The sequence below is a fragment of the Aphis gossypii genome, chromosome 1 (genome assembly GCF_020184175.1).
Source record: "Aphis gossypii isolate Hap1 chromosome 1, ASM2018417v2, whole genome shotgun sequence".
Classification (NCBI taxonomy): Eukaryota; Metazoa; Arthropoda; class Insecta; order Hemiptera; family Aphididae; genus Aphis; species Aphis gossypii.
Window position 1 is genome coordinate 15,819,471 of NC_065530.1, and position 13,067 is coordinate 15,832,537.

Genomic DNA, 13,067 nt, shown 5'->3' on the forward strand with positions numbered 1-13,067 from the left:
GTAACAACATACCTATTTAATACATTATATTATGACATGATCCCAAATAATAAAATATAGTATGTTTATGGTACTTACGTAAATAAGATTATAGAAGTATGTTTAATGTTTATTCTAAGTACATAACAATGTAAGTGTTGCAGAGAACTGCAAAATAATAGACCAATATTTTATACTATTTTATATACACAATATACGTATTTAGTTAATTGTTCTTAAGTCATAACATTTAATGGTAATTTTGATTATTATGAATAATGAAAAAGCAAATGGCGGGATTTGGAGGCTCCAGGGCCCATATTCTTCGATCAAAAGGCATTTGAGCTGAATTTTAAAATAATTCGTACATCGGTTTTTATTTTAATTATTTTTGAGTTTAAATACTTTAAGGTAAATAAAATAATTCAATCTTTAACTTCTAAGAGTGTTTTTTGAGAACAAATTAGATTTGGGGTACTTTTATGAGGTAAAAATAATAATAATGACTATGAATATAATATAATCATTGTAATTTGTGAAGTTTAGGATCTGGAATAGTATTTTAATTTGTTTGACAACTATAGAAGTCAGATTAAAGATAGCAATAGTACATAATATATAACATTTTTTTCATTGGTTTATTAATATTAAAAATAATTAGTAATATATGATAATATAATAAATATATAACTAATTATTTAAGTAATTACAATTTTGATGAACACTTTTAGTCTTTTAGAATATCATAAAAAGTACAAATTTGTAAATTGGTCAATAAATGAGTATTTAATAAAATAAAAATAAAACAAACAATATATGATAATTAATACTAATTAATCATAATGGAGCTATTACAACAATAAGTAAAACTAATAGAACCACCAAGAAATCAAGGAAACCACTTAGGACTAGCTTAAATCATACCTATCACAGTAATTTGTTTATATATTTTTGGCAATGAAGAAAAAGAATGAACAATACAAAAGAAATAATATAATTCACTGGCAATTAGTATTTCAAATTGTCCATTTCTTAAGTCACTATCCAGTTTGGAATACCAAAATATGATGTACATTATTAAATTAAATAAAGGTAATAAAAATATATTATTTAAATTATAACAAAAAAAAAAAATATATGTACTTATGTGTCTTGGTTAGAACACAAATCGCATACTCGAACAGGGTTAGGCCAACCTCGGTGTGGGACTGGTTTTCGATGGTTGGAACAACTGGAACAAACACCATGGCCACAATCACGACAATGATGTAATATTAAAGTAGATCCAAATTCTGATTTGCATATATAACACTCTAATGCCTCACTATCAGGTACCCAATAAGATGGTCTAGCTGTATCTTTAATAAGATCTAAAAAACAAGATTGATTTAACATACTATAATATTATAATAATAAAAAAAAAAAAATAGATAAAAGTAATTGCTCTAACTTTTTGGATATTCTAGAACAGAAGCAACAGAAGATAATGTTTGAACTACAGCTTCACTAAACTTACGAGCCCCTACTTCGTTTTCATCTCCTCGACTAGATGAATCTGAACAATTACTACTTATGCTTCCTATAAATATTTTAAAATTAAAACTAATAACAACTATAATTTTATAAATCATGACTTAAGAATTAAGACGATAAAGAAAACAAACCAGATCGTTTATAACAAAAGTTGCACACACGAACAGGTGTATTCCATCCTCTTTCTGGAACACACAATGTTCGTTTAGAACATTCATCACAAACTCCTTCTCCACATGCTCGACAATGATGTTTTATTGAAGTTGAAGAAAATTGTAATTTACAGACAATACATTCCTAATACCATATCAATTACTCTAATTATAATTAATTTATATGAGTATAGGAATAATATTAGTTTAAAGTATTATTTATGTGACCTAAACAGTACCTTTATTTCAGCATTTGGTTTCCAGTATTTAGGTGCAAATTGATCAGCAACCCAAGAAGATAACAATCGGGATGGTTCATAACTAACACTAGCAACTGTTTCAGAAAGATAAGTTACTCCATCTAACACTTTTCTAGCAGGATTCATACTTGACGAGGAAGGCAAATCCATCTAAATAAATACATACAAATACAAATACTTTGTTATTTACTATAATACAATAAAATGATACAAAAAACATTTTCAGTAAATATAAAATAGTTTAATTTATTTTGAAAATTTGATAAATCAACAATAAAATTTATAATTGATTAAAATTGTGAAAAAAATGTATGCAATCAAATAAATACATAAACATAAATACATATAATAAAATAATAAATTTGTATTTTTAACATGAAATAATGTATCACCAAGTTTGATCTTTCTATTTATAAAAACCATTAGTAATCAAGCGGAATAGCTATATATTTAATTTTTAAGTATTCAGATGTTAAAATTTAAATTGAGTTAGATGACTATTATTTCTTTGAAAATGAAAAGAGACAATCGTTACATTTTAAGTTGAGTACTTAAAAAATATCTAAATTACTCAAAATTGATTGAATTTCTAGAAAAATTTCTAGAGCATTTAGGTAATTCTAAGTTTTAGTTTATGAATTATATTAGTGTTTAATAGATATAAGATATAGAAAAAAAATTGAATAATGAGGAAAAATAGGGTTTTGATATCTATAGTTTTTTTTATGTATTTTTCCAATAAATAGCCAGGTACTAAATTTAAGTTTAGTGTAGTTGTATACTTGATGAGTACTTGTATTTACAAGTATAAATAAAAATGTAGTAGAGTACTCAAATGCAATACGAAAATATATTCAGTTTATTACTTTCACAACTATACATTTTACATTTGATAAAACTGGAATGTAATTTGTTTAATATTATATAGTATTAAATTAAATATTAAAAATATTGATGATTTATAAATAAACGTGAAATTGACATGTAGTTATTTATATACAAAATACAAAAACTTACACCAGGCCAGATATGTTTTGTTTCTGTATAAACGACAGTTTTTTCTGGATCATTATTTCCATACCAATACTGTTTACTACGATAAATTACCCCACATTGTGGACAATCAATGGTATACCTATATTGTACATTTGAATATAATATAAAATGATATTGAGTTTATTTATTTTATCATACAGTAATTTGATGAATATTTACCCAGATAACGCATATTTAAACCAAGAATTTTGGTTATCATTTGTATATTTTGTAGTAACAACAACAGGTGTTCCATTGTCTGCACACACTTTACATATATAAACAGAATTTTCAAATTGTGACTGATACCTGAAACATATTGTATTTTTTATCATTAGCATTATAATTGATACAAGAAAATCAAAGCTAGACTTATGAATTTTTATTCATTGTAAAAAATTCCAAGTAACTAACACCCATTTCTGTAAGAACAATTTATTTAATAAAACATTCTAAAAACAAACAAAACATTACTTAGCATCATTACTAAAGAAAATTGAAATCATTTAACTAACACTTTATTGACTATCTATAGAATTTCACTATCTATCATTTTGTCCTTCGCTGATTTTCTAACTAAAACTAGTAAGTAACATTTATATAAAATAATATTTATGCCTTATATGTCATTTATTGGTCAATTCAAAATTTATATTACAGCTATTTTATCATAATAATAATAAAAAAAATATTTTTATATGAAAGTATTTTTATATTGTTTTATAATATTTAAGAAGGACCTTTTATTTTTTTTCGTAGTCATAATATAAAGAAATTTTTTAAAGTAGTTTGATATATAAAAATCAAAATCTGGATAAGTAGACTATGAGTTATAACCTATAGGTATTTAAAAGTGGAGTAGTAGACAACATTTTACAGAGTATGCTCGTTTTACTCCACTCACTAAACTAAATTTTAAATACTGCAGTATGTTTCACAAAACTAGCGACTCTGCAGTGTGGTGAAATTTTGGTTTTCCGCGGTTTTTCAAACTTGCACACAATGCATGGCAATTAGGCTATTTTTTTTTTAGTCCCACACGTTAGGAATCCCTTATGAAAATCTGCCACTGGAAGCGCCACTGCGGAGTCGCTAGTTCAGTAAAATATACTGTAGCTTGAAATTTGATTTTTATGTATTAAAATAATTTGAAAAAATATGTTCACATTATTATAATTGCAAAAAGTATAAGTTCACATTTTAATTTCTTTAGTTGACACTCAAACACTCTTTTCTACTTAAAATGTTGTAAAAAAGACTAATCATATTATATATTTTAAAATTAAAAAATGTTTTTATTAAACATTTTAATGTAGGTATGATAAAATAACTGTAATGTAAATGTTGAATACTTAAATCATCTATTATACACTATAAATATTAAAAAAAGATAATTATAACTTTTAAAGCAATGACAACAAAATAATAATCAAAATTGTTTGAAATAAGAATAAAAATATTAAAAAAAAAAAAAAGAAAATTATAGAATGTTTATCCTCTAGTCCCCAGTCCTATTTATTAATTCATCCCTAAAGATACTATGTTATATAGAATAATGAATAGTTAGTGGTCATATACATAACAGAATCTTGAAAACAGTTTGTAGTATTACCTGCATTTAGAATTATTAAAATGGGGAATGTTATCTTTTAAATGTCCAACACTATTTGAACATCGCTGTTCACAAGATTGACATACAATTGGACATGTTAAATGTTGGTCTGGAAAGAGCGGTTCAATTGAAGTTTTAATTACACCAGTAAATTTGTCGTTCAATGCCTAGAAAAGTAATACATTTTAACTGTAGATATAATACGTGTAATATGATATATTATTATACCTTAAGAGTCAAATAAACAATATGAGGAGATCTCTGTGGTCGATTACAGTTTTTTATAATTTCTTCATTAAGTACTTCTCTAATTTGACTAAAATCTGTTGGTGGAATAATAGTTTGAATTCCCACATAGCGAAGAGATGCAAATCCATCAATGTCAAGTTGTAACTCACGAAATCTATCTTGTATTTGTTCTGAGACGTCTTTACCATTATCTTTGAAACAAATACATTTTAATAAAATTAATATTATTATTAAATTGGTAACACTTAAAAGTTATGAATTATAATAAAACTTACAACGTCCTAATGGTTCAGTATTTCTAGTCTCATGAAAAATACATAATGTTGGTCCTTTTACAGAATCAGCACATTTAATTGGATCTATTGATCTATTACAAACAGTAAGTAAGGCCTTTTGAAAATGTTTTATATATGACTTAGATGCTGAACCAAGAAAATTAAACATATCATCTTGTAATCGTTCACCTTTAACTCTGTATATAACTACATCTGATACTGCTAAGACCTAGACCAATTAAATATTTTTTAATAATACTTAATATTATTTAAATACAAATTATGTTTAGATTTTATTTACCTTAAGCAAAAGCCTTGTCCTTTGTTTATTATGAGCAGTTGATCCGGAAAATCCTTCAGTGTCTAAACATACAACATTCAAGGATGGATCAAATGCTGCCCAAATACCTACTGTACATGCTTTTTGTTCAGAAGATGTGCGAAATACTTCTGCACCTCTAAAAAAACATTGGTTCAAAGTGTACGACTTCCCATCACCAGTATTTCCAAATATTGATATTACTTTAACTGGATTAGTACTTTTATATCCATTGAGACGTTTTACAAACGTTTCAACACTAGACACCTATGCAAATATAATGAATAAAATGAAAAAAATATTAAATATTTAAATAGAATTTAATAAAATGAGAAAATAATAGTATGGAATTAAGTAAGATGCAATACAAAAATCTGATAACTAATCAACATTTTCCTTTTTATAATTTGACATACCTTCAGTCTTTCTTTCTCATCGAGGAGTAAGAAGCTATGACAATGACCATCACCTTCCTCATCGCTGTCATTGTAATCGGGAGTAAGTTTCAATGATGTAAAATGTGAAGTGAGAGTTACATCGGGTAGACCAAAATCACTGTGAGCTGAAGAAATTGTACTGACGGGTGTCATAATGGCTGGTAACTTGTGTTGGTTCTTTAAATGGTCTAAACGACCATAACAATTGTCGTCCATTGACAAGACATCTCTAAAATTATAAAGTTATACACAGTAAAAATATCATTTCATTATTAAGCATTACCAAATTACGCAGTATTTTTTACCTATATAAGTTCATGGTTACACAAAACACAGGTAAAAGTGAGTGTAATTATTATATTATAATGTTTACCTTATAAATGCATTTGTAGTTGTGCACTTGCAGTTTATGTTTAACACTAACACTCAGGTAACGCGGTTGATTATGTAAAATGATGATGAGTTATGAAGTTTAAACTGTTTTTAATTATATGAAGAGTTACATTTCAGGCAACAAAGGAACAACAAAAATTAAAATAAACAATGAAATATAAATTCTGCGTAAAAAAAATATTCTTATCACATTATCATGGTCTTGTGTAATCACAAAATGAGAACCAAGGTGAATCTTGAATCATATTATCAAATTATCTTTCGTGATAAAATGTTTTGATTATTTGTAAATAAACAATAATATAACAAGGTGTTAAAATTAAATATTAAAAAGTTCAAAGTAAATAGTAAACAAAAAACTAACCGTTCTTATTGAAAAAGTTTAAACAGTTAGATATTCAAATGACAAATACTTTTATTTTTCCTATTTATTAGGATTACTGATTAGTGTATAATGAGTAATGCTATACAATAATAATGTCTATGAATATAAATGATATATTTATAGGAGAGGTAAGTTTGTAAAATAGTTTTAATCTAGAAATTATATTAAAAATTGTATCATTATTCATTAGTTTCAGTTGTAATTGTTTTTTAATATTTTATAAATCAAATTTATCAATTTTGTTAGGACTAATCTGAATAAGATAATTTTGTCTATTATTGTTTTTTTTTTTTTTTTTATTAATTTTGTATTGGTCTTAAAAGTGTTTTATAAATTTTTTAGGACATTTTACTTGGAGTTCTATTCAAGATTTAAAATATATCAAAAATATAAAAATAACTACTGTATAAAATATGCAAATAATCATATTTGTAATCTAAATCAATATTTGTATCCAATTGGAATAATAAAATGTTTGCATCACATTTTGTTTAAATAATTTATTAAGCAAACAGAAAAAAGGTTTAAATTACCTATAATAGTATGGTTGTTCTAAATAATGTATTCTAGTATACTCATAAAAAATAATTGTATTATTGTTATACTTATTATAAATTATACTTAAATTCTCCTGTTTTTGTTTTTGCCATTTTGACATTACTATTTTACTTTATTTTTGATACTGTTTAACTTTAATTTAATATATAAAATACTTTTGATAGTGAGAAAATAAGATTTAATTTCTAGTAATTTAATATCTAGTATTTTTAAATTTTAATTTTTAGGTTGCATCTGTCCAAAACTATGGGGCATTTATTAGAATACCAGGAACCAAACAACAAGGTCTTGTACATCGCACACAGTTGTCTAGAGTGCCTGTGGATGATGCTACAGATGTTTTATCTAAAGGTGATAAAATATGGGCCAAAGTTATTGGAACAGTAAGTTAATTAATTTATATGGAAATATTTTATTTATATTTAAAATGTTTTTGAATTATAATATAGGATGAAGGAAAGATTTCTCTATCTATGAAACTCGTTGATCAAGGTAGTGGCAGAGATTTAGATCCCAATGGAGTTCAAATGTTGTAAGTTAAAACTTAATTTATTATTAAGCTAAGAAATAATATTTTTACATGGATACTTTTTTAGTCAAGATGAACAAAGAAGAAAGATTCAACCCAATTCGAAGGGTAAAAGAACAATCCAATTAGATGCAGTTTATAACACAAAGTGTGTAAGATGTGGAACAGGTGGACATTTAGCCAAAGATTGTTTTAAAGTACATTTTGTTTATAAACTCATTGAAAATGTTACTATATTTTAGTTAAATAATTACAGGGCACATCTGGAAAAATATATGATCTTTTGCCAGAAGATGATGAGACTGAGGTATTAGCACCTATTCAATCTGAAAAGTCTGAAGTAATGAATAAAGATGATTTATCAACAAATGAAAAAAGCAAAAAAAAGAAAAAGAAGAAAAAGTCTAGTGAACCAAAGAAAAAAAAGAAAAGAAAAAGACATTTATCGACTTCTTCATCAAATGTAAGCTAACAATTTATTCATTCATTAAAATGGAGTTAGATTTTGACATGTGGCTGTTGTAAAACAATTTGAACTAAAAAAAAAGAAAAAAGGATGATCAAGTGGGTAACACTGCTGTACAGTAGGTATCGAGTAGACCTCAGATATAGGGTCTGTCACTTTAATGGATGTGTTAAAAATGAATGCAATGATAGATATCATTGTATACAAAAAACGATTCTAAACAGAGATGATTTTTGTCAACATAGGATATATTTTCCAATGGGTAGTAAAAAAGGCCGCTTTTATTTTAATGACCTGAATACCACAATACTCCATGTACAGAAAATACAAATATATTATATATATTCTCCGTTCGACCATTGTCTGTTCTGCGAAGGATATTCTAGCATACTAACATAATAGAGCTAGCCTTACTGACGGGTTGAATCCCTAGAGTTAATTATTATATAAATTTATTATTTTATATTGGGTTTATTTAACCTAACCTAACCCAACTCACGGATTTTTTTTTCACAAATAATCTATACAATATAATATATATAGAAGATATTTATTGTTTGCAATGTTGTATTTCTTTTGTAATGTTGTTCTTCAACTATTTGTACATTCAACATTGGGCTTCGGCCCATTTTATTCAATTATTATTATTATCACTATTAATATCATAATTAAAATTATTGACATAGATTTCCGACTTAAAATTGATTGTAACGGTTATAAATCCGCATCTGTAAATAATACTATATAATGTTCGTATTACATTTTCTGATTTTTTTTTTATGTGTAAAAATTGAAAAATGCACCTTACACGCATAAATTGGATCGATTTCATGTTTCAAAAATTAGTTGTTTGCTATGTCAGATTATGTTCCTGTAATTACATTTAAGATCAAATGTCGATGACGGTTTTATTTTTTACGGATTACCATATTATCTATGTAGTCAGCACGAGTCACGACTACTCTCTAAGATTTTCTTGCAGCTATTTTCATAAATCATAATATATGGGATGCATAATCTTTTCCGTTTTGTACGACAATCTATTGTTTTTACTTTGATTTTGGATAGTTATTTGCTATTTTTGATTTGTTAACTTGTTTTTAGGTACTTGATTTTTGTTTGCTAGATTTATAATAATTTTTTTTTAAAAAAATTGATATTTTACACGATGTCACGAATCGCGATGACACGAACTGCACAGTAGTAGGTACAGTACATATTGGTATTATATTTATTATGGCGAGTTGTATCTTCTATCATATATATAACATTTGTTAACTTCAGTTAACAAATAGGTTGAACGTAATAATATAATATACTATACGTAAAATAAGTTTAAATTCTCAAGTAAAAAATAAAATATAAAACACCCATTTTTTGATAATTTTTTTTTATTTTATTAGTCAGAATTGACTGAAAAATCTGACTTAACTCCTTTTAACCATCACAGACACCAAATAACTGATAACTAGAAATTCTATTTATTGATCTTTTTAAAAATAAATAATTTTATTCTAGAGTTCCAGTTCTGAGGAGAGTTCAAAAAGAAAATCGAAGAAACACAAAAAAAAGAAGAAGAATTAACAAAATACTTTTTATTGGACATATTTCAATATAACTCACTGACTTATATATCTAGTTCATTTTATTTTAAAATGTTAATATTTAATCCATTTATTATTAGTGTATAACCCAAGACTAAGAAATAAATACTAGAAATATATGCCATGGTCTTGTGCCGTACACTTAAAAAATCGTGTGTAGAGCACAATTAAAGAAATGTTTAATTAATTGTATAATAAATTGTGCTCTGTAGAGTTACCTGTATTGACGTGAATACGTGATGGTTATTACTCTTTCTGTGTAGGTAGTTGAAATTGCGTAGGTACACCACAACCATACGGCCGGTAATCGGTACACCCTAGTAGTACACAACATAATAAGCCGATATTATTAGAAATATCGATCAGTCATTTAGCTGCGTAAACTTTTTTTTTCAATACGTATACAATTTGTTCACCAATATATAGGTGGGTGCTAGATCATAATTAAAGGTGTTTATATGTATTCAATTTTTTATTTGACACACTTTACTGCACTCTCAATATGCAGCTTAGAAGTTAATTCGTCATTTATACAGAAAATTTTATAATTCAGCAAAAATACCCTTTTTATGCGATTTGACATAATATCAAAATCATTATTATTCTATTATACAACTTAGAGTAAGAATATAATCTAGGGTATCTGGATATTACGTAAACTTCTTTATTAATATTTTAATTTAAAAGTGAGTTCTAATTCTTTTAGAGTTATAATATTTTATATGAATAAAAGAATATAACTTACTTTAAAATGAAAATATCAATAAAATTGTATGCGATGCCCTAGATAATAATCTTACTTTTACGTTTGTTCATTGGCGCAAATCCTTATTAAATCCTGGGGTTGCTATTAATAATTATAGTAGATAGGTACTAGGTACAGTAGAACCTCATTAATCCGGACTATTTGGGGCTCTAGGTTGTCCAAATTGATGAAAGTTCGTATTAAACAAAATAACCAAAAATCGTAAATTATAAATTAAAAAAAAATGTATTGGATATTTTATTATTCAAGTTTCAAACTGAATATAAATACATATATTGTATATTATATGTATGTCTTACAATATTTTACCTAAAAATGATTTATTTGGATATTTGTAGAACTCGTTTTCTTGTTTATTTTAATCTACGATATAAACTAGCGTTTATATAAACGGCTGTCCAGATTAAGCAAACTCCGGATTAATGAGGTTCTACTGTATAATGGAATACAGTGGAAAATAATTGGGGATGCTAAGGGTGCTTAGCACCCCTGAGATTGCACCAATGCGTTTATTAATTGGTAAATTTAGTCTAATATTAAAGCTAACAGCATAAAATGAAGTATTCTCTTGAACTCAAATTTGTTATGATGAACGAAGTCGCGGAGATGACAACGCTTAAACGCGTACAACATAATATTTTAAAGCCACGGTTTCACTGCTATGTCGTTACTCGTTTGTCGTGTTATTTGTATTCTAAAAATACAAATTCTGATTGGCTGTTGTACTCACGGTGTCATTCACTTATTATAATATATCACGTGTAAATTGAGCAAAGGGTTGAAATCAATTTCTTTAAAATCTTTTTGACTAGGCACGACAGACAACGCAGCTTATAAGTTCGGCTAAAGTACTTGAGTGCTATTACGGAATACCACGGTGTTTGGTACCAAACAATAAATATTCTTACTAAACTACCGAACTCGGGCAGTATAGGGTTAAATTATTTAGGGTGAATGGTTAACATTATAGGCGTGCGCAGAACTTAGTGGAAAAATAAAAATTGTTAGTGAAAACTAATTATTTGTAGCCCGTAGGTGTCGCTATAATTATAGTAAAGATACTCTGCAGTTTGCAACACCCGTGCGCACGCCTATGGGGTGAATACATGAACATACGAGTATTGTATTGAAGTGATGCACCTTTCCTCATTCCAAAACCTCTCGTTATTTCGACTAACCTCGAATTGATAACGAGTTTGATAAAGATGAATATTAATTTTAAAATGGCGAGGGGGGATTGTAGAGTACTTGTGAGTAAGTCTCGTGCCCTATAGTAGATAGCTTTGGATAATAGGTGATTGCTTCGTGCCAGACTAAAAAAAAAAATCATTGTCCGCTATTAAAAAAAAAATATATAGAAAATCCAAGTATGTAGGTAGTACATGATACATAAGGTTATATATTATTATTATCATTATCGTACATATTATTGTATTTTTATTTATTTATTTTATGAACAAAATGTAACCCTTAAACTAGCGTAAACCGTAAGGTATCATTTTGTATAAATATGATGTTTAACAGAGAACAAATATTTAAATCAGCTTATGTCGGCTTTGGCTAGAATTTGTAGAGTAAATTATATTATTGTTATTTGAAATTTGAATCACGGACTTTATTTAAACTATTTTTAGAAAACATTAAGCCTTTATACTCAATATAAGTAATTATGTTTTCAATATCTGATTTTCACTCGTATTGAGTAATGAGTTTAGATAGATACCGATGTATATTGATGATGCATTCAACTGTTGAATAGTTCAATAATTCAATCGACAAACAGATTAATATAATTAAATTTTCCTTTTAATGTCACGCTGTGAACAAAATAATATTGTTGAATACATTCATTGTACCAATAAAAAAATCTATAATCCTACAAATAAATCATTATAATTATTATAATAATTGAAATTAGACATGGCATTATTACTTATTAGTTATTACATTTGTAATTTTGACGACACTATTGACAAGTATTGGCAGTAATCATTGTCATATTGGGAACGGCAAAAATATTTTATGTCTTATTCCTACTCTTATGTGATTAGTAATGTAACGCGGTCGGGTTGACCTCGTTAGGTAAAACTATCAAGGAAAGGTGGTTGAACTTTTAGTTACCTATCTACAACAGGTAAAAGATTTATAATCAGTGAAGAATGGTTTACTAGCTGGATTAGTTCAAAAAAACTTTATTTTTACTTTATTGATTACCCATTTGAAAAATACTTTGTAAGTAATAGGATGAAAAACGTGAAAAGGTATACTTATAATTTATAAGTAATAATAGGTACATAGATACATAAAAAAACTGTTTATTACATAAGGTAATACACTTAGGTATTTTAAGTACCAGTAACAATAAAAATATAATAGAAAACAAACACAACCGTAAACCAGCAGTGATAACTAATGAGCCTACAACACAACAATTATTTGTAAATTATTACATATTTATAGTGTAATATATACATAATAATAATATAATGTACTAATGTACTATAATATGGATGTC

The 13,067-nt window shown here is 26.5% G+C and overlaps 2 protein-coding genes across 3 annotated transcripts in view; one reads left to right on the forward strand and one right to left on the reverse strand.

The window, feature by feature from the left end:
- Positions 1 to 596: 596 nt before the first annotated feature.
- LOC114123848 (zinc finger FYVE domain-containing protein 1-like) lies at positions 597 to 6,395 on the reverse strand. Its single transcript, XM_027986972.2, has 12 exons — positions 6,225 to 6,395; positions 5,831 to 6,080; positions 5,397 to 5,681; positions 5,096 to 5,324; positions 4,800 to 5,011; positions 4,572 to 4,738; positions 3,140 to 3,268; positions 2,942 to 3,059; positions 1,904 to 2,074; positions 1,644 to 1,809; positions 1,430 to 1,558; positions 597 to 1,349 (listed from the first exon to the last, which is right to left on the reverse strand). Exons 2-12 carry the CDS (start codon positions 6,065 to 6,067, stop codon positions 1,123 to 1,125), a joined length of 2,070 nt encoding a protein of 689 aa, XP_027842773.1. The 5' UTR covers positions 6,068 to 6,080; positions 6,225 to 6,395; the 3' UTR covers positions 597 to 1,122.
- Positions 6,396 to 6,548: 153 nt separating this feature from the next.
- LOC114123849 (zinc finger CCHC domain-containing protein 17-like) overlaps positions 6,549 to 13,067 on the forward strand; it is a 28,771-nt gene continuing 22,252 nt past the window's right edge. Inside the window, exons 1-6 of one of the 2 annotated variants that reach the window (XM_027986973.2) lie at positions 6,549 to 6,757; positions 7,415 to 7,570; positions 7,637 to 7,719; positions 7,784 to 7,913; positions 7,973 to 8,179; positions 9,701 to 9,905. In XM_027986973.2, the coding sequence (XP_027842774.1) occupies positions 6,722 to 6,757; positions 7,415 to 7,570; positions 7,637 to 7,719; positions 7,784 to 7,913; positions 7,973 to 8,179; positions 9,701 to 9,766 (678 nt within the window). In that variant the 5' untranslated portion in view covers positions 6,549 to 6,721 and the 3' untranslated portion in view covers positions 9,767 to 9,905. Of the gene's footprint in view, positions 6,758 to 7,414; positions 7,571 to 7,636; positions 7,720 to 7,783; positions 7,914 to 7,972; positions 8,180 to 9,700; positions 9,906 to 13,067 lie in introns of those variants that run through there. The other variant, XM_050203106.1, reaches the window with a different exon arrangement.